The sequence below is a fragment of the Gopherus evgoodei genome, chromosome 2 (assembly GCF_007399415.2).
Source record: "Gopherus evgoodei ecotype Sinaloan lineage chromosome 2, rGopEvg1_v1.p, whole genome shotgun sequence".
Classification (NCBI taxonomy): domain Eukaryota; kingdom Metazoa; phylum Chordata; order Testudines; family Testudinidae; genus Gopherus; species Gopherus evgoodei.
In genome coordinates this window covers 29474046-29496026 of record NC_044323.1, presented here as the reverse complement: position 1 = coordinate 29496026, position 21981 = coordinate 29474046, and the positions used below count along the sequence as shown (strand labels likewise).

Below are 21981 nucleotides of genomic sequence, written 5' to 3'. Positions count from 1 at the left end.
AAGGACTGATGACAGCCTTGTTCAAATTCAGTGACAATAAGCAGTGCTTCTTAGCAGCTTAAATACTTTGCATTGCTAATGTAAATAGTGTTAATATACCCTGTAAATTTTCTGAGAGAACATTTGCCATGTTTCTATTTTCTCACATTGCAGGTGTCAAATAAACATCTTTACACTTGAATGTTTAAAGATTGCTTTCACTTCTTCTTCACCGCACAATACAACTCAAAAATAGTGGAAACAATAACATGAGGATAAAGCTGGTATATTTCTAGGCTAGAGAAACCCTAGACTTTACAAGCCCAGGAAAACAGTCTATTTACTTTAAGACTTTTTGCTGTCAAGTCCTTTTTCTGACTGAACCTATTAACAGGAACAACTGTCTCCCATATGACATGTCTTCAGACAAGATTCTTTATTAATACTTAACAATGCTGCTTTCAGAAGTCATTTGACATAGTCTATGCACTTCTGAAAAGTTTGTTAATTTCTTCTCTATTAAAGTAAATGATTGGGTTTTTTTAATAGCATCCCAGCATAGAATGTACATTGTTTACATTAATTCCATCACCAAATATATCAACATTCGTCTTCTGTTGTCTATACAATTATGCTTATGGATCTGACCATTGTTAATTAGTCTTTGGAACTGGCAACAAGCAAGGATCATTTGTTAGGTTAAAGTAGGCATGTCCAGGATTATGGCTATCCTGCTGGGAGAGTACCCTGTTGGTACTCAGTAACCAGAGGACTAATACTCAAGTATGATCTTGAAGGTTAAAGCTCATGCTTTAGGGCATACAATAAATTGATCAACTCAGGAGGTTAAAAAGGTATCTTACTATCATCCCCACGTATAACACTAAATATTTAGCTAGATCAGGAGTCGGCAACCTTTCAGAAGTGGTGTGCCAAGTCTTCATTTATTCACTTTAATTTAAGGTTTCGCGTGCCGGTAATACATTTTAATGTTTTTAGAAGGTTTCTTTCTATAAGTCTATAATATATAACTAAACTATTGTTGTATGTAAATAAGGCTTTTAAAATGTTTAAGAAGCTTCATTTAAAATTAAATTAAAATGCAGAGCCCCTGGACTGGTGGCCAGGACACGGGCAGTGTGAGTGCCACTGAAAAATCAGCTCGTGTGCCACTTTCAGCACCCGTGCCATAGGTTGCCTACCCCTGAGCTAGATGATGAAGGGAGTTCCAAGCTTTTCACAAGGTGTAACATATTCTTAATTGAGATTATTAAGATCATTTTGTCCTCTCCCAATCACAGTCACATTACACCACTGTGACAACTACATTAATATATTTACATGGAAGAATTAAGATGATAAAGTACTTTTACATTTTAATGCACTTTATCAACAAAAAATGAGAAGAGCCAGCACCATGTGACAAGCCAGGTCTCTGAACCATCAGCAAGTGCTCCATGGACCAAAGTTCGGGAACCGCTAGACAGATGTAGTATAGGCATGCATAGTGGTTTTCTTAATTCTAAAGCTTTATATATTGCTTGCTGCAAGAGGTAGACTTGATGAACCAACTGATTTGGTAACACAAATTCTGTGTGCTTATGCTACAATCAATCAGAGGCCGGTTCCACCCAAAACTGAAATCTTATGCCATCACCACAGAACACCATCTCAATTTATCCTACTTTTCGCCATCAGTTTCCCTCCACCACCGCGGAGATAGTAAGCACAATTTTCATGACTAGGTAGGATATCTCAATTTAACTATATACACTAAGGCCATGTCAATACGTACAGAGCTGCAGCAGCACAGCTGTACCGTTAGAGCTCTCCCATCAGCATAAAAAAACCTCAGTGAGCAGCAGAAGCTATACTGGTGGAAGAAGCTCTTACACCGGCGTAATTTATGTGGCTCGTTGGGGTGGTTTATTCACATCCCTAAGTGACAAATTATACCAGCACAAACTGTAGAACAGACAGACAAAGTCTAAAAGTAACCCAGCCTTATTTCTGTTCTGTTAATGTGGTATGGCTCAAGGCTGTGTTCCAGCCCATTTGTGCCTATTTGCAGCAGGTGTCCTCATTCTTATGTAGATGACAGGTTTCAGAGTAGCAGCCCTGTATCCGCAAAAAGAACAAGAGTACTTGTGGCACACCTTAGAGACTTAAATTTATTTGAGCGTAAGCTTTCATGGGCTACAGCCCACTTCATTGGTTACATGCAGTGGAAAATACCGTAGATAGATAGATATATACACACATACACACACACTTCCTCACATCTTCTTGTCAATTGCTGGAAATGGGCTATTACTACTACAAACAGTTCTTTTTCTCTCCTGCTGATAACAGCTCACCTTAACTGGTCACTCTCCTTATAGCGTGTATGATAACACCCATTGTTTCATGTTCTCTGTGTGTGCATATACTGTGTATTCCTACTGTATTTTCCACTGCATGTATCCGATGAAGTGGGCTATCGCACACCAAAGCTTATGCTCAAATAAATTTGTTAGTCTCTAAGGTGCCACAAGTACTCCTGTTCTTTTTTATGTAGATGAGTTTCTCAAGTTTCAGGGAGAGCACTGGTTCCTCTTTCTATGTCAGAAAGTACTTTCCTCTTAAGGACACCTATAATCAGATTAAAAGGAATTGGGCACAGCTTCATTGGAAGAATGTGGGAGAAAAAAATTGGCCACTTTTAGTAGACATAGCTCAAATTAGATTTTACTTTGTTTGCTTGGTATCTTAGATTAGTTTGAGATTTCAGTTTTTCCCATTACAAGATAATTTTCTGACTTGCAGAGACCTATTACATTTACCTCTCTTTTTTGAGACTTCTATCAACCTTCGTTACCTCTAATATATTTACCGCCATTCCTCTGACAACAGATTTTAAACTGACGCTGAAGAGAAATCCAAAAACTAAAAAATGTTTCTGCAATAAATTCTTCTTCCATTACTCATTTTTATATTTTTGATCATTTGAGGGTTGAGTTCATAATAAGTAAAAAAGAGCATCTGAAAATTAAGTGATCCTAGATGGGTTTCGGGGTTTTGTTTGTTTTTTTAAACCTGCCCTTATATATGCTATTGTTGATCTTCAAACAAAAAATGTTAAGACTTGCCCTCTTCCCCCTTTATATAGGTAAAAGGCCCAATGTCCTCCCCAGGTATGTATGCACACACGTTTGAGGCATTAGGTGCAATATGTGAGGCAGCTGCACCTGTCTACAGAGAAGAGGATGCCGCTGCACAAATCAACTAGAGAACTCCTAAGATAGAGAATGAAGAGACACCCTAACAATCCAATTCCTTCACTAAACTGTCACACATACTCTTTCCCCAACCTTACACTCCCAGCATCCCTTCAGATTGCTAGTCTTTGAAGCATCAAAAAGCCTGTTCTCTGCAAGTAGGTGTTGATGCCACAGATCTTGCTGTTGTGCCTATTTCAAATTCCTAACTAAGCAGAAGGAAGGTATTCTGTCTATACCAAGATCTGACCACCCACGCCCCATAAAATATCCAAAGTTGAAAAAACAAAGAAGACAGGTCGTTTACTCAGCTTTACTCTCATTTTTACAGCAAGAGACATCAGTGATATATGAACTACATTTTAAGATAGTTTCAGACTTTTTGCAGAAGTTTACACTTTTACGGCATACTGTCTTCTTTTATACTACTTTTACTCTAGATTAATCTCTTTGGCTGAATTTTAGATGACATCAATGATAGAGCTTTCAGTTTTACACCCACGCTATAGAACACATTCCTTGAATCTCAGAATTATCTTCTCCTTTATTAGCAAGAAATGAAAGAAAAGGCTGATTATTAATTTAACACAGCTGACTAGCATCTTTTGTACACAGTATCCCAGGAAAACATTTAAACCTGAAACCTGAGTGCAGGGACAGGTGGGCTGGGGGTGGAGGTGGGGGTGGTGTTACTGTCCAAGAAATTCAAAGTTTTCTGAAACTCACGGAGAATAATTTTATCTGCTTACGTGTGAGTTCATTAACATTTTTAAAAACCTACTACTTTAAAATTTAAGTTGAAAAAACTGTCCTCTCAGGATGCATGCCCAATCTGCCACCTATCCAGATTTTTTGGGATCAGTCCCAGTTTTGTCAGGGTGATTCCATGTGTTATGAGTAGAGCATTAAGGACAGTTATTGGTCCCAAAAATTACATAACATGTCATTACATATTAATCATGTAACAGTTGCAACTGCAAAAAATGTTCCTTTTATTTAGCCACAACTGACTATTGTGTCAAAGGACCTTTGGACTGAAGGCAAACTAAATTATCGCCTTTTGTTAATTCAAGCCCACGTGCTTCTGATCAATACTGTATTCTTCAATGTTCCTTTCATACCTATAAATTAAGTCTCAGGCTCTTCGGTAACCACATTTATCGCCATGACAGTGGGTTTGATGAGCCTTTCACAGTTCTGCTCATCTGTTGGTTTTATCAAAGCTGCTTTGCAGCCCTTGTTATTTTTATTAACATAGTGCCTATTAGGGTCCCATGGATCAGGGTCCCACTGTGCTAAGCACGGTAGAGAAAAAGTAAAATGAAGACTACAATCCTTGCCCCAGAGAACCCTCAGTCCACATCATCAGAAGACAGAATGCAGCAGATGAAGGAAAGACAAAAACAGTGGAGATAAGTTGGAAGGATGAGGTAGCAGTGAAGGGAACAGAAAAGCTAAAATTACAGCTCACCACTCACTTAACCAAGGTCAAGTGACATTCTCATCTAAAATTATGTGGTTGACAAGATTACTAATGACAGAGTTAGCTTAGAACTGATCTGACATCTAGCCCAAGGCCCTGTTCATGCAAACTACTTACGCATATGAGCAGTCCCATGGAGTTCAATGGCACTATTCATTTTTGTGAAGTTATGCCTATGCATTAGAATTTGCAGGATCAGGACCCAAGACACTACTTTAAGTGGTGGATTTTCACAGTACTTTCATGAACCTTGATTTTTAAAATGCAACCTTTCTATTTTTCTAAAATATTGAAGGGGAAAATTAGAAATCAGATGGAAGCTACTATTTTTAGCTCTAGATATGATTTCATGCAAAAATGTATAATTTTCATTAGCTAGAGTATAAATGGTTACTGTTTTTGCAGTTATTTTAATATACAAACTATTTAAATTGTTGAATTGGAAAGGTGTATATTATACCATTTCTTGATCTCCTCATTCTTATTTTAAATTTTGTTTCTACATTTCATTGCATGTTATTTTCTTAATATTACTTGATCTTTGTTCTGCTTTTACATTATTCAATTTTAAGTTGTGTGTAATAGACAGGACTTAGCATTCATTTGGCAGTACTGTGGCCTTTGAGACAGATGATCACAGGTTTGACTTTCAAAACCAAGATTCGGACTTATATCTAATGCTGACAGAGCAAAGTTAAGAAGTGAATAATGGACTGTTGGTCTAATCAGGTATCAAAAAAGGAAGTCCTTTTCTGGTGACTGTGCTGTATGTGGTGGGTGAAGGGGGAAATTGATGCTATGTTAATTTCTTGACAAAAGGAAGACTATCACCCAGTTTTTATGGTCAACATTGATACGTTTAAACTTTCTAAATATAAAAAACTGCGTGTTAGCTCAATGTTTAGAGATGAGTGTGATGGAAAGACCTAGGAGTGTCTCTAACGCACAATAGATTTTTTCCTTCACTCCTGTTTCACTTATTTTGTAATTTTCTCTCATTTTTGCTTTCTTTGATCTCAGTTTTTGCTTCTTAAATTAAACTTATTTTTATTTTACTTGCTTCATTTCAGGGATATATGACTGAGAGCTGGACTAGACAGATCAATCAGTGGTCATATGTTCCTATGCCAGTGTGGGGTGAAAGACTGGGAATGCATGTTGGAAATAGGTCTGTTAGTTTCAGTATCCCTTTAACCTCTACTTGATTGTGCTGCATTCTTTCCCACTTCTGAAAATTATTTATTCAGTATTTTGTAGGTAGATAAAAGGAAACATTGATAAACAATTTTTTAGAAAGCTAGTACGTGTTACTCCAGACTTCATATTTTTTCCTTTATAAATTATGCCTAATGTTCTCACAATTAAAACTAAGTGTTTTTAAACACATTTTTAACTCTTCATCTGGATTTTAAGTGCATGCAACATTTTTTCCTACACACCCATTTTATTTCCCATATCAGGGCTATATGATCCCGAAGCGGTGTATGACAGAGGAGGGTTGAGGCTTGAGCCTCAACATGATTTGGATATATACACACTGGATGAATAAAGTGTGGAGGAGAAAACAAAGCTAATTAGGACAGCTAACTGTCACAAATATTAGAAATTATGGACGATTAAAAAAATTAATCACAATTAATTGCACAATTAAAAAAATTGTTATTAATCACATTGTTAATCAATCATAGAATATCAGGGTTGGAAGGGACCTCAGGAGATCATCTAGTCCAACTCCCTACTCAAAGCAGGACCAATCCCCAGGCAGAGTTTTGCCCAGATCCCTAAATGGCCCCCTCAAGGACTGACCTCACAACCCTCAGGCTAATGCTCAAACCACTGATAGTATACATTAAATATTTTTGGATGTTTCCTACATTTTCAAAAATATTGATTTCAATTACAACACAGAATACAAACTGTACGGTGCTCACTTTATATTTATTTTTGATTACAAGTATTTGCACTGTAAAAAACTAAAGAAATAGTATTTTTCAATTCACTTAATACAAGTACTGTACTGCAATCTCTATCATGAAAATTGAATTTACAAATGTAGAATATGAACAAAAAACCGCTTTAAAAATAAAAATGTAAAACTTTAGAGCCTGTAAGTCCACTCAGTCCTATTTCTTGTTCAGCCAATCACTCAGACAAACAAGTTTATTTACATTTGCAGGAGATAATGCTGCCTGCTTCTTGTTTACAATGTCACCTGAAAGTAAAAACAGGCATTTGCATGGCACTTTTGTAGCCAGCATTGCAAGATATTTACGTGCCAAATGTGCTAAAGGTTCATATGTCCCTTTATGTTTCAACCATCTCAGGGAACCTGCGTCCATGCAGATGATGGGTTCTGCTCAATAACAAAGCAAAGCATTCGTTTTCATTATCCGAGTCAGATGCCATCAGTAGAAGGTTGATATTATCTTTTGGTGGTTTGGGATGCTTGGTTTCCGCATTGGAGTGTTGATCTTTTAAGACTTCTGAAAGCATGCTCCTCACCTCGTCCCCCTCAGATTTTGGACGGCACTTCAGATTCTTAAAACCTTGGATGGAGTGCTGTAGCTAGCTTTAGAAATCTCACACTGGTACCTTCTTTGCATTTTGTCAAATCTATGGTGAAAGTTTTCTTAAAATGAACAACATGTGCTGGGTCACCATCTGAGACGGCAACAACCTGAAATATGTGGCAGAATGTGGGTAAAACAGAGGAGGGGACATACAAATCTCCTCCAGGGAGTTAAGTCAGAAATTTAATTAACGCATTGTTCTTTTAATGTGCATCATCAGCATGCAAGCATGTCCTCTGGAATGGTAGCCGAAGCAAGAAGGGGCATATGAATGTTCAGCATATCTGGCACATAAATACCTTGCAATGCCAGCTACAAAAGTGCCATGCAAACACCTATTCTCACTTTCTGGTGACATTGTAAATAAGAAGAGGGCAGCATTATCACCAGTAAATGTAAACAAATGTGTTTGTCTGAGCAATTGGCTGAACAAGAAGTAGGACTGACTGGGCTTATAGGCTCTGAAGTTTTACATTATTTTATTTTTGAGCGCAGTTATGTAAACAAAAAAAATTCTGCATTTCTAAGTTGCACTTTCACAACAAAGATTGCACTACATTACTTGTATGAGCCGAATGGAAAAATACTATTTCTTTTGTTTATCATTTTTACAGTGCAAATATTTATAAAAAAAATACACACTTTGATTTCAATTACAAAACAGAATATAATATATCTGAAAATGCAGAAAAACATCCAAAATATTTAATAACTTTCAATTGGTATTCTATTGTTTAACAGAGTGATTAAAATTGTGATTAATCACAATGTTTTTGAGTTAATCACGTGAGTTAACTGCAATTAATCGACAGCCCTAGAAAAAAAATTATATATATTTTATATATATTTATTTATTTAAAGTGTACTCTGTTTGATTTTCATTTTAAAATATAATTGTTGAGATGTGACAACTAAAATTTTCCAGTCAGCAGAATCTGTGTGGGATACAGGAAATAGTTTTCAAAATATTCTTTAAAGAATAATAAATTTTGTTCATAATGTAAGGCCCTATTCAGTATGCTCATCTGTTGTAGTATAGCAGGATAGGCCACAATCTTGCAAGGCCTACTAAAGTTCTTTTAGCAGTTGTCAAAGCAACTCCAATCATCCAGACTTTGTGTTAGCTGGAGGCATTCTGCTACTCCAATATGTCACTGCATTCATTTTATTTCTATATAGATTTCTTATATCAATATTATATAATTAAATTGTTGTTTTCAGAGAAAGATATATATTTTTTCTCTCTCTCTCTCTCTATATATATATATGGAAAGAGTACTGTATATACTTGTTCATAAGCCGAATATATTAGGTAAAAAGGCGAAGCATCAAAGAGCAGGCGTCGGCTTATAAACGGGTCTACACCAAAATTTGATGATTTTAAACTCTATGGAATCACTGACTTGAATATCTAATACATGGATAAGCAACCTTTGGCACGCAGCCCGTCAAGGTAAGCACTCTGGTGGGCTGGATCAGTTTGTTTACTGGCCACATCTGCAGGTTCAGCCAATTGTGGCTCCCACTGGACACGGTTCGCCATCACAGGGAACTGAGCGGCTCCATGCCTGCAGACGCTCCAAGTAAACAAAACGTCCCGACCTGCCAGCAGCTTACCCTGACGGGCCGGAAGCCAGTTTTCCAATCCCTGAAATACAGGGTCGGCTTATGAAAGGGTCATACAGTTTTTGCTATTTTTACCTAGCCATTTTGGGGGGTTGGTTTATGAAGGAATGGGCTAATGAACGAGTAGATATAAGTTTCCCTAAAAAACATTTATGTATTCACAGTTCAAGAACATGCACTACAATCCCAGTATTTTTATCTCTCCAATATGTGTTTGAATTTTCTTCCAAGGTGGTATATTCATAGCAGTGTCCAGTATCCAACATACATCATGAGGATTTTAAAATTTTAATCTTAGGTTAGCATCTTTCACAGTTAACTCTTTCCAGACTATTTTTGATGATTTTTTGGTTCCCAGTGATAAGCAGTTGCTCTAAAGGATTTGTAATAATTTACCAAAAACGATTCTAGGTAAGAGAACTGGTGTGGTCTATATGTAATTTTTTTTTAAGTTCATGTTCAGAAGGATGTCAGAGTAGGACCCCCCTAGCTTCAACAGTATACCTTTTCAGTTGTAAAAAAAGCCAAAAAGTCTCCTAAAGTCTTTTCTTCTCCAACTCCTGACAGTTAAGAAGAGAAAAATCTTTTTCCTGAAACAGATCTTCAGTCTGTATTATGTTTTCCAATCCTTTACTTTCTGGGTAAGTTTTGAACCAACTTCTAATAAATCAGGTGTTTTCCAGAAATGAGGCTTCAATTGTGCTCCTGCCTTTACTCATAAATCTCTATTATTCGCTGTAAGTTATAGGTTGGGTAGTCTTAAAATCTTCTGTGGAAAACTGGTACACTAAATGACTTCTAGAATTTCAAGCTGTTATTTTAACAGTAGATAGGGCACTGGGTTATAGCGCGCAATCAAGTGTTCATTCGTTTACACCAAGTTAATATTTGGCAAATTTTGGTAATTTCAGACTCATTTACCATTAATCATTCATTTAAAAGACTAAGATTATTTCCTAACCATGTAAACAGAGACTAATTTAATTAATTAATTTTTCCTATTGTAGTGGTGACTACAGGCCTCAATCACGACATCCTTATGCTAGTACAAACACAGTGAAAAGACCATCTTTGCTTTAAGAACAGAGTCTGAAGTGATGATGAAACAACAGGTGGATACAGACAAACAAGGGAAGCATGTGTTAACAATGAGGCAATTGTGTGTTTTCATTTTGGCTACATCTGCACTTGGAACTGGGGATGTGATTTCCAGACACAGCAGACATACTTGTGCTAGCTCTCATCAAGCTAGCACACTAAAAACAGTAGTGTAGCCACAATAGTACAGACAGCAGCACAGGCTAGCCACGCTAAGTATGTACCCACAGGGTCCAGGCAGGTTTGTATTTGGGGCGACTAACCTGTGCTGCCGCTCACGCTACTGCTACACTACTACTTGAAGAAAGCTAGTATGAGCATGTCTGTTCAATCTGGGAATCACACCCCCAACTTCAAGTGTAGACACAGCCTCTGTGTAGTTACAATAACTAGTACAATCAGGCCCTGATCCTTGATTGGGACCTCTAAACTACCGCTTTACAAAAACACACAGCACCTTGAGACACCGCCTTTTTCTACTCTTCTGCTTTAGATAAATTTCTATTGGGTTGGCACTGTGAACTGTAGTTCTTAGATTAGAGCCAATAGTATCAATTATTTGTATAATTCAGATCCAAAACTGAATTAGTGTGCAAGATAGACCCATTCCACTCTGTCAAAAACACTCTGCATTAAAAATAGTGACAGTATGCAGCAGAAACTCATCTTTCACTTCCTGGATTAAATTTATATTATACAAATTGACTGCTCAAGGTGCTTTTGATAAAAGCAATTTGTCCAAGGGTATAAGACTGCTAATTACTAGACTGAAGCAACTGGGCAGTATTAGCCTGGTAGGTCTTTGGCTGCCACAAAATTTAAAATCTCTATTGGATTAGAGGATTAAAGAAAAATCTCCCTAACACATTGTGTGCAGATTACAGAAGAATTCCATTTAACTCCTTAGTATTTTAAAGGTCAATATATTTGAACAGGCTTAATAAAGTTTGTTACAAAACTATCTTCCTTGTCATTTCTCACTTTGCTCAGGTCTCTCTTTCTTGGTCTCCTAGTATTGGTATTGCAACTTGTTTTAAAAGCTAGTTCACAGTTTCTCTCAAGAGCCTCTGATGAATATCATTGTCTATAGAGCTGAGTTTAAAAAGTGAACACAATACTACTACTCATAAAAAATACTTTGAAAACTCTGCCTCTATAACAGGAAGGCCAATGCTAATGTGCAGCACTACTTGAAAAATACTGTTAGGCACAGAGGTAAGATTTTCTCTTGAATTTTTAATACTATTATACTGAATTATTTCTGATGTCACATCCTTCATGATAATGAGTTTGTCTTCACAGAAAAAACTCCAAGAAGTGTCAAGAATAATTAAACATGGGGCATTAGCGCCACAGCTGAAAGAATACATCTGTTGTGAAAAACTCCCACCACAGATTTCTGAACGTTTACTGAAAGAACAACCAGTTGTCACCATACTTTTGGTTTTTGTTACCTTTGGCAGTTCCCATTCTGATCGCGATCCATCAGCACTGTAGTAATATGGTCTACCTTGTTCATCTACATGTTTTATCCACTGTAGAAATAAATGTGATAATAGGAAGTTTAATAACAGTGACAGAAAGACAGACATCACAACACATCTTAGATACTTTGCATTCAAGCTTGAAGACAACTTGCAAATATAAAAATTCCATTTACTTCAGAAATGTACCAATTGTGCACCCTTTTCAAACAGGCAAAACTAAAAAGCAATGAGAAAGTAAATTGTATGTGCTCTTTTTCAGTTCCAGGTCACATTCACTCTCAACATCTCTGTTGTAACTCCCCAGAACATATAAACCTGTGATGTCACAGTGTTGAGATAAACAGGGTTTTTTTTTAAAAGTACAGTATATACTGCACTCTTAAAAACGTAACCATTTCACATTGAAAAAAGTCTGAGAACAGAATACAGACATTTATATAAAAGTCCTGCCACTTATCTGATCAAGCTCCATTAGGTTCCTGGTACGGCTAAGAGGCGAGCTGTAATAAGGGCTCATTTTAGAGAGATTATTGCACAAAAGGATTGTTCTAAACCTTTAATTATTTAGTAAGAGTATTGACAAGTCATTTATTCAGCTCCTGTAACTATCTGTCCAGAGGACAAGCAGTCTGCAGACCCAGCATCTGTAACAGTGCACACTCACAATTTCACTGAAAAGGAAGAGCTCTTAAGGGCAAAGTTCTTCGTATCAGGCCCTGATCCTGAAACAAGATACACAGACAGACCTTTGAAGCCAGGCAGAGCCCCTCAGAAAACAGTGGGACTTCACCCAGATACTCTTACAAGAAATTCTTTGAGTCAGGAAATGTATTTTACTGTAAAGCATAAAGTAAATTTATAATGCTACACAGCATAGCAAAGTAACACATTCTGCAACACCCAGGGGCAGTTTAAAGAGAGGAAAAGCTCTGGTAGTGGTGAAATTCTGAAGTTTTTTCTGAAGTAAATTAAATTTATGACTTATTTGCACGTCAATTTTGAGAAACTGAAGAATTAAACATGACAATTCATATCTCCTTAAAAGTACACTAGCTAAAACTTTCACAAAATTCAAGCCTTTACTAAAAATCTATTGTAATATAAATTCTGCATCTTAAAAACGATTTTAGTATACAACATATTTCAGCAGCATATCCAATTCAGTTACACGAAATTCATAATTGTTTCAAATAATTATTTTAAAAAGAATTAAGAGCAGCATTAATATGAACACAAACCAAAAAGATTACAAACTGTTTTACAAAACAGGGGTGTTATTCCTATTTTACAAATCAGGAAACAGTGTTATCATGACTTGCTCAAAGTCAAAGTTAGTCAATGGCAGAAATTAGAACAGAACCCAAGTCTCCTGATACTGCTGTGATCTAGTCACTAGATTTTGCGGCTTCCCAAAGGAAGATTTAACAAGGTTACAAAAAGCAAAAGCAAAGCAACTATATTTTCAGTAGGAAACAGACCCAGGGAGAATACTATATTATCAACCCTACACAGCACCATCAAAAGAAGTGTTTCTGAAAGACAGAAAGAAGAACATTAGAATGGTAAGGAATACGTTCCTATAACATCACAAAGAGGACAGAAATATAAAGAATTGTGCAATATACAGTCGTGTGTAAATTGGAGCTGATGCCCCAAATCTCTCACTGAATTAGCATTAAGAAAATTATCCCCAAGCAATATCAATACAACATACACCAGAGCAAACTGTTAGTTCAGTTGCCAAAGTTGTGGACATTTAAGAACAAAGGAAGCCAGCACTGAGTAAAGATTTTCACCACTGAAAATGAAACTGTATCGTCTTACAACTAAATTTATTGAAAAGGTTCTGCCAATTTAGAATATATGTGATGAGAAGAAAGGAGAATGTACCTTTTCATTAGTATAGTCATTGGTATATAAGGTTTGACCATGTTCATCCAATTCTTCTGACCAACCTTTTGGAGGAGAACCATACTGACTATCTGACTGGCTGTAACAAGAACTGTGGTCGTTTTCTTCAGATGAAAGCAGCTATAAGTAGTCAGAAACATACAAGCAAGTTTTAAGAATGAATATAGTTCAAAATCTGAAAGAGATCAAAGTTTACTTGGCTAGAAATAGGTTTTAAAATGCAGAAATAATTCAAAGGGTGTTTCCAGTTTTATTTAATACCGTTAAGTCAGAAAATAAATACATCTTTAGTGTTTAGAAACTTATCTGGTTATCACTAACTAGTTTCAAGACTTTGAATTTGAAAGAGCTAGATGACATCATAGAACAATGCTGTTCAGTATTTCCTGACATCAAACATCCACTCACCAAATTATTTTGGCATGTGTCACGTAACAAAGCAGCTTCAATTTAATTCATTTTCTCAAGGTTCCTGGTCAGTCAAGGCACCTGCATTTTATTAACATATATCTATTTGACATTTTTGGGCTGATTCAGTAGTTTAACTGCTAGCAATCCACAGTCTTGCATAAAACCTAAGGGGAGCAGATACCAGCTATTTATATCAAAATCTTACTCCCAAACTCAACGTACCAAACCTCAAGAATAACCTGAAGCCCCAGCGGTACTGTGCTAGGTCCCAGAACCCTCTTACTGAACAGTTGTGCACATGCAATGGAACCTACGGTGCTCCAAATTTCCACTGGCAGTCTCTCCCGCTCCTCCCCCCACCCCAACTCTGTTGCATATCACAGTGAAAAATTAAAAGGGTAGATGAAATGAAAGCAGCAGCCTGACAGCTGAGCACCAGTATCTTTAAAATATAAGAAAAGGATCATTATGTGTAGGAGAGGTAAAGAATAGAGGCTTTGGAAGGTGGATGATCAGGATATTCAGGGCATGTGGAAGAAAATTTGAGCAGGCATCTCTAACTTGACATGTCTCCTCCATTTACTTTTTTATCCATGTGATAGCATAGTCCCAAAGTCAGATGTGCCATACACCAAAAACTCCGGCAGCCATCTTATCTATAGATTCCCTTTTAGATTCTCTAGCTCCCATCGCTGGTAGCAGTTCGGACTGCTTCACTATTCATAGGAGGGGGCATATTTAGGGTTGCCAGGTGTCTGGTTTTCGACTGGAACACCTAGTCTAAAAGGGACCCTGGCAGCTGCAGTTAGCACCGCTGACCGGGCCGTTACAAGTCCGGTCAGCTGTCCTGTAGGCAGGGCTGGCTACAGGCACCAGGTAAAGAAGCAGGTGCTTGGGGCAACCAATACCAAAGGGTGGCATTCTGGCTGCCATTGGGGCGGCACGTCTGGATTTTCCGCAGCAATTCGGCAGCGGGTCCGTCAGTCCCTCTCGGAGCGATGGACCTGCCACTGAATTGCCGCTGAAGAGTGGAGCGGTGCAATTGCGCTGCCACGACTTTTTTTTGGGTGTATGTGTGTGGTCGCTTGGGGCGGCAGAAAACCTGGAGCTAGCCCTGCCTGTAGGTCTAAGGCAGGCTAGTCCCTACCTGTCCTGGCACTGCACTGCGTCCTGGAAGTGGACAGCAAGTCTGGCTCCTAGGCAGGGAAACCACAGGGCTCTGCATGCTGTCCCCGCCCCAAGCACTGGCTCTGCACTCCCATTGGCTGGGAACTACGGCCAATGGGAACTGAAGGAGCAGTAACTGGGGGGAGAGCAGCACACGGAAACTCCTGGCCCCCCGTCTTCGCCCTGCTGGCTGCTTCCAGGGTGCAGCAAGGAGCCAGGACAGGCAGTGATTGCCTGACTTAGCCCCACTGCGCCGCTGACTGGAAGTCGCCCAAGGTAAGCCTATGCCCCAACCCCCTGCCCCAGCCCTGAGCCCTCCACACACACACAAACAAACCCAGAGAACCCTCCTGTACTCCAAACACCTCATCCCCAGGACCATCCCAGAGCCTGCAACCACAGCTACAGCCCTCGGCGCCCCCCACACCCCAATCTCCTGCCCCAGCCCAGAGCTCTCTCCCACACTTGGAATCCCTCATCCCCAGCCCAGGGTCCGCACCCCTTCCTGCACCCTAATGCCCTGCCTCAACTCACAGCCCCCTCTCACACTCTGAAACCCTTGGCCCCAGACCAGAGCCCCCTCCTGCACCCCAAACCTCTCATCTCCAGCCCCACCCCAGAGCCTGCACCCCCACCAGAAGCCCCCTCCTGCACCCCTCATTTCTGGCCAACTCCACAGTCTGCACTCCCAGTTAGAGCCCACATCCCCTCCTGCACCCCAATTCTCTGCCCTAGCCTGGTGAAAGTGAGTGAGGGTGGGGGAAGTGAGCCACTGAGGGAGGGGGAATGTATTGAGCAGGGGGCACAGCCTCAGGGTGGGCCTAGGGTGTTTGGTTTTGTGCGATTAGAAAGTTGGCAATCGTAGGAACAATATGTTACTCGACAACCCTGACAGTTAACACATAGCCATAACAGGCTCTAAAGGGAATGGGTCCTCAGCTAGAAAGATGGGGCCATGATACAAGATTTTGAGAGTAGGAAATCTGTAAAGCAGGAGGAAAATGGCAGCTCTTCAGCTTTTGTAGCAATACAAAACAAGAAATTGGTTTCCTAGTATTTATATCTTTTAAAACAATACTAGTAATGTTGGTTCACCTGAATTTTGTTATACCCAAAACACCTATTTAGTTTCTTGGAGAGGGAGGCCATAGTGACTTTTCCTAAACAAGCATACCCATTTCTGCTGCACAGCTTCTCTCCTCATTCCATGTCTCATGGGCTAATGCCTCCCACCTGTGGAATTTGGAAGCAGCCCAATGTTGTTGCTGGAGGCACCAGGACAAAGCTCTGTCCTTCAACTTCAAGCCACCAGATTCTCTGCCTTTGGCAGTGGGACAAGTTGGTAGTTCAATTTCTCCCATCTATTGTGTTTCAAAGTCTTAAATTTCAACTATATAAAAGTGAATAAAAATAATCTTCCTCCTCACCCTGGTTTGGGTACATGGCAGTGTGGTGGTTTCAAACACCTGGATCTGCCACTGCAGTGCCTCCCTGTCAGACTCCTCTGTCCCCATTAAGGTATGGCAGAGCTGTCCTGCAAACACCTGGATTAAATCTGTGTTCCCTACATGAGGCAGCAGTCAGGCTCTACAGAGGGTGAATTATGGCTAAAAAGGCATATCTATTTCCTTCCATGCGTTTTTTCTTTGATGTGTGTGTGTACTCCAAAAGGAAGTACAAGCCTAACGTATAGTTTTACATGAAATGGCCTCAGTATTTGCATGAGCTAGCTTCTCAAGTCGACCAAAATAGATGAGCCCTCTGCAGAGTCACCTTCTGGATGCTAAAAAACAAAGCATGAAAAACCTGTTGATTATAAATGATGCCCACTTCAAAGGAGAAAAGACATATACCTCACCTATAAACTTAACATAATATTACTTATGTGTGAAGTTTGATGTGGATGTTTGTAAATCACTTAAAGCTGAAACGCCTTTGGGTATGTTCTGTCTGTCAGTTATAGTCCATCCTTGGTTCTGAATATCAACAGATGCACTGAAGAGATCTTGACAGTTAAGAAATACTAGTGATAGGCCCAACCTGATAAAGCCTTAAATATACTGGTATCTGTAGAACCAAAATAGAGGACTGAGCGCTGTTTGGACTTTTCAGATATCAGTGTGTCTTTGCAAATATTTTAGTGCATCTATATTCTGCTTCTGCCAAGCAGCTGCTACTACTACCACCACTATGCCACTGCAGAACTACCACACAATTAAATCCCAGCAGAATACCTGTGAATGGAAGAACTCTGCTAGAACAAAGTCTCATCTACTCTATTATACAAATTCTGCCCTCAAGTTACATTCCAGTTAGGCACAAGTGTAACTATATAAAAGTTGTTATCCTTGAGGATCACAGAGGCAAATGAATCAACTAGAATACCTTCTTCACATTTATCATGCAAAATCTTACACATGACAAAGGAATTTACGTGGAATAGGTCTAAACTTTAATGAAATTCCTGTTTTGTGATTAGAAAATAAATCAAGTGAAGACATTTTATATTCTTTATCTGGCAGAAGCAGTTGAAGAAGAAGTTTAAGCAAGTCTGGGCCCAGAACTGTAGAAGGCACCTTAAATTCCAGGAATAACTAGGCTTCATGAGAACCTCTCTCTCCCTCCAGCTGTGTGGGCTTGGAGAAAGGAAGAGAGAAACTGCAGGGAGGAGTCAGACAGACTTAAAGGCAGCTGCAGAAGCAGTTGAAGCAGGAGCTATAAGACAATAATGATAGACTGCTTTCTCCAGTTTTCACTCTGCATATTCTCATATTCCCTCTCCGATGCTGACTGGCTATTTGCTACAAACCCTCCTGTGTGCTCCCTCAGTCTCTTCACCACAACTCCATTCCATCTGCCTTCCATACTCCCCTCCTTCCTTCCTTCCTTACCTTCCTCTCTTATGTGTTTGTCTTTTTAGCTATTCCCCTTACTAAACTGGAGCTACAAAATAAAAAACATTGTACCACCAACCTCCATCCCATGGCACTAACATAACAATTGCAAAGCATTCTTTCATTCCTTTCCCCAACCTTTCATCTTCTTTGTCTATTTAGACTATAGCTTCTATTTGTACAATGCTCAGTGGTATCCTGTTCTCAGCTGGCTCCAAGGCACTGTTCTAATACAAATAAATACCATAGTGAAATAAATAACCTTGTGAAAGAATGAATGGCTTATTCAGTTTGTTTAATAATTGTTACAATTATACAACTCTTTTGCTTATACCACAGGACTCAGTGGATAATTAGAGATCAAACTTAAAAAGGGAAAAATTAAATATTTGCTATCAAATCAATTACATTTTGGCAGGAAAGGTAGCTTTGAACCAATTTCACTTTCCTACCAACTACCTTTAGAAGGTTCACTCACTTCTAGAATCATATGCTTTCAAGTCAGAGCTATTCCCTTAACACAGAATTACAGGTGTTCTTAAAAATTGAAGAGAAACATACAAAGTCACATTCTCTATTCCAGTTTCTCTCTCAAAATTAAAAAATTGGCCTATGCAACTTCTAACATTCCTGACAACATAAAATTTCCTTTCTATATTATTATTTTTGTGGCTCTTAACTCTATTCAAGATCAGTGGTAAAGAGCCTGTTGCTGACATTCAACAAACAATCATTTTTGTAGTAGTTCTTGTTATTATGCACTATGAAAGATTCCATCTGTTCTCATAGAACTACCACAAACTCCCAGAAAAAAATATCCATAAAAAGGGTGCTACTGCAGACACAGGAAGTTCTGGATTCTTTCACTGTTTTTCCACTTACTGTTTATCTTCCCTATCTCCATCATCTTTTGCTTGTTCATTATTTTATCTATGCTCTTAATAGGTTTTTTAATTTCCCCTGTCCTCCAAATCTTATATGTTCATAAGAAAGAAGTATTTTCACCCTTCTCTCCACATCCAGTTCTCCATGGTCATCATATTGTCTCTAAACAGATCCCTGTATTTTCGTTCCTGTCTTCTGTACAGGTCTATTGCAACTCCAGAGTTACTGTTCACAGCTATGAGAAATATGAGAGTGACAAAATCACCAAAGCCATTCCTTTGCCAGTGTCCACCCCTCCTTACAATATACTTTCTACTGTTTGGGTCAGTTCAGTTTTACAAGTCTTGAGCAGTGCAGCTTTCACCACCTCCTTTTGAAAATTATTCCACAATTAAATTAATTAGGAAGTTTGTTTTTATTTCCATCACTCGTAATCGGAACTTTGTTTACAACCTTAAACAAGTCCTTTCCCTTTACCTATTTCAAATATTTGGCAAAGATAAAAACTAAGTGTATCTAATTTTCAATCAGTCCCTACAGCCTCTGTTTTTGTTGCTCTTCTATGGATTGCCTACAACTTTCTGCTAACGAGGTACCCAGAACAGCACATTCTATTATGTTTGTTTCTAAGCCATGTACAGAGAAACCCATGCCATTCTCCGTGACAAAATACCTCTGTACGTGCAGTCAAAAGTTGTATTACCCTTTTTGCTACCATACTGCCTAGTTCCTAGTTCAAACTTAACTCACTGCCCATACTCCCACATCACTTTACCATCCAACATATTCACCCTGTAAATATCTGTTTTGCATTATTCTTCCTCAGATATATTAGGATGCATTGCCTAGGATGAAGCTCAGCTAATAATTCCAACTTCCTATTTACTTTCTAGACTCCTGATCTTTAGGCCCTCATTCTTGATCATTAGATCCTTTTTTTGTGCTAAATACCAAGAACTTGCAGAAAACTTCACTGGAAAAGACGGTTACTCACCTTTGTAACTGTTGTTCTTCGAGATGTGTTGCTCATATCCATTCCAGTTAGGTGTACGCGCCGCGCGTGCACATTCGTCGGAAAACTTTTACCCTAGCAACTCAGTGGGCCGGCAGGTCGCCCCCTAGAGTGGCGCCACCATGGCGCTTGATATATACTCCTGCCGGCTCACCCGCTCCTCAGTTCCTTCTTGCCGGCTACTCCGACAGTGGGGAAGGAGGGCGGGTGTGGAATGGATATGAGCAACACATCTCGAAGAACAACAGTTACAAAGGTGAGTAACCGTCTTTTCTTCTTCGAGTGATTGCTCATATCCATTCCAGTTAGGTGAATCCCAAGCCTTACAAAGGCGGTGGGGTCGGAGTGAAATGTGGCAGAATAAAACTGCTGAGCCAGAGGCTACAGCCTCTCTTGACTGCTGAACCAGGGCATACTGCGAAGCAAAGGTATGGACCGAGGACCAAGGAGCTTCGCGACAGATCTCGTGGGTAGAAACACGAGCCAGCAAGGCGGCAGATGAAGCCTGAGCCCTGGTAGAATGCACGGTGATGTGGCTTGGGGAAATATGAGCCAAATCATAACAAGTGGGGATGTCCGCCATCACCCCAGATGAGATCCTCTGAGAGGAAAACAAGCAAGCCCTCCCTTTGGCCTGCTACCGGGACAGAGCTGGGGCACCTTAGGAAATGGTTCTGTCAGCACAATATAATGCGAGCACTCCACAGATGTCCAAGGAGTGCAACGGTTGTGCCCATTGCGTTGAGCTGTGGGTAACATGAAAGGCCAAAACCACCTTAGGGAGGAAAGCCGGGTGCGGTCATAACTGCACCTTGTCTTTGTGAAACCTAGTGTACGGCGGAACCCCCGTAAGAGCTCTGATCTCAGAGACCCGTCTGGCCAAGACTAGGTTGAGGTCCCAGGTCGGGGCTGGGCGGCGCACCCGAGGGTGCAAGCGCTCCAAGCCCTTGAGGGACCTCGAACCCATAGAGCGTGAGAACACTGAACGTCCATCTTAGCCTGCTGGAAGGTAGAGATGGCTGCTGAGTGTATCCTCAGCGATGATACCGCCAGGTCCTGCCGCTGAAGGCCAGAGGCAGGCCAAATAGAGGGGATCGAGACCTCAGCAGGAGCAAGAATGAGCGAATTGCAGCTGTAAAAGAAACGCTTCCACCTGGCCCGGTACGTTGACCAGGTGGAAGGCTGCCTGTCACCCCGACTCAGGTACGCAGCATCCACCATGAGGCGAAGAGGCTGCAGGTCCGAGTGACGAAGCCTGTCGTTGCCCTGAGTGATGAGGTCTGGGCTGACAGGCCGAGCAACGTGGTATGTCAGTGCTGTCTGGACCATTCTGGAGTGATCATGATGATGCGCGCTCTGCCCCTGTGGAGTTTGAGCAGGACCTAATGAACCAGTGGGAACAGTGGGAAGGCATAATGCAGTTGGCCTTTCCACGGCATCAGGAATGCGTCCAAGATCGATTCCGAGGAGAGACCTTGGAAGGAGCAGAACACCTGGCATTTCCTGCTCTCGCGGTGAGCGAATAGGTCTGTGTGAGGAAACATCTCCACTTCCGGAAAGCGGGACGCCTCACATGGGGCAGAGTGATCACTCGTAAGACAGGAAAGACCTGCTGAGCCAAAGAGTTAAGACGTTCCGAACGCCTGGGAGAAAGGACGTCGCCAGCTCCATCGAGTGGGCCATGCAAAAGACCCGGAAATGGATGGCCTCCTGACAAAAAAGGGGGGAGGACTATGTCCCCCCTGAATACTTATGAAGCACCTGGCCGTTGTGTTGGCTGTAAACACCGAGATACAACGGCCACGCAGCTGCCGCTGGAACCCCTGGCATGCCAGGCGGACTACTCTCATTTTTGGGGCATTGATGAGGAATGCCAGCTCCCTAGAAGACCAAAGGCCTTAAGCTCGGAGGTGACCATGAGCACTCGAGCAGAGAGATGATGCGTCCGCCGTCAGGGGCAGTGAGGGCTGGGGTGGATGAAACCGCACCCCTGTCCACACCAAGGAGGGAGTTAGCCACCACTCTAGGGAGCCTAAGGCGTTCGAGGGAACGGTGACTACCATGACCATTGGCTCCCTGTCCAAGCGGTACGCCGAGGTGGGCCGGACTTGGAGAGGACGGAGGCGGAGTTTGGCGTGTTTGGTTACAAACTTGCGGGCAACCATGGACCCAGGAGACTGAGACAAGAACGAGCTGAGGTC

At 40.4% G+C, this 21981-nt stretch overlaps 1 protein-coding gene across 11 annotated transcripts in view; it reads right to left on the bottom strand.

The window, feature by feature from the left end:
• The window catches only part of ARHGAP12 (Rho GTPase activating protein 12), a 167907-nt gene that overhangs the window by 56194 nt on the left and 89732 nt on the right, over positions 1-21981 (bottom strand). For 6 of the 11 annotated variants that reach the window (XM_030550210.1, XM_030550204.1, XM_030550206.1 and 3 more), the window contains exons 4-5: positions 13391-13531; positions 11468-11548 (exon numbers count right to left, since the gene is read on the bottom strand). The exons of 1 other annotated variant lie outside the window; for it this stretch is intronic. In XM_030550210.1, the coding sequence (XP_030406070.1) occupies positions 11468-11548; positions 13391-13531 (222 nt within the window). The remainder of the gene's footprint in view (positions 1-11467; positions 11549-13390; positions 13532-21981) is intronic. 4 more of the 11 variants (XM_030550211.1, XM_030550213.1, XM_030550212.1 and 1 more) reach the window with 1 other exon arrangement.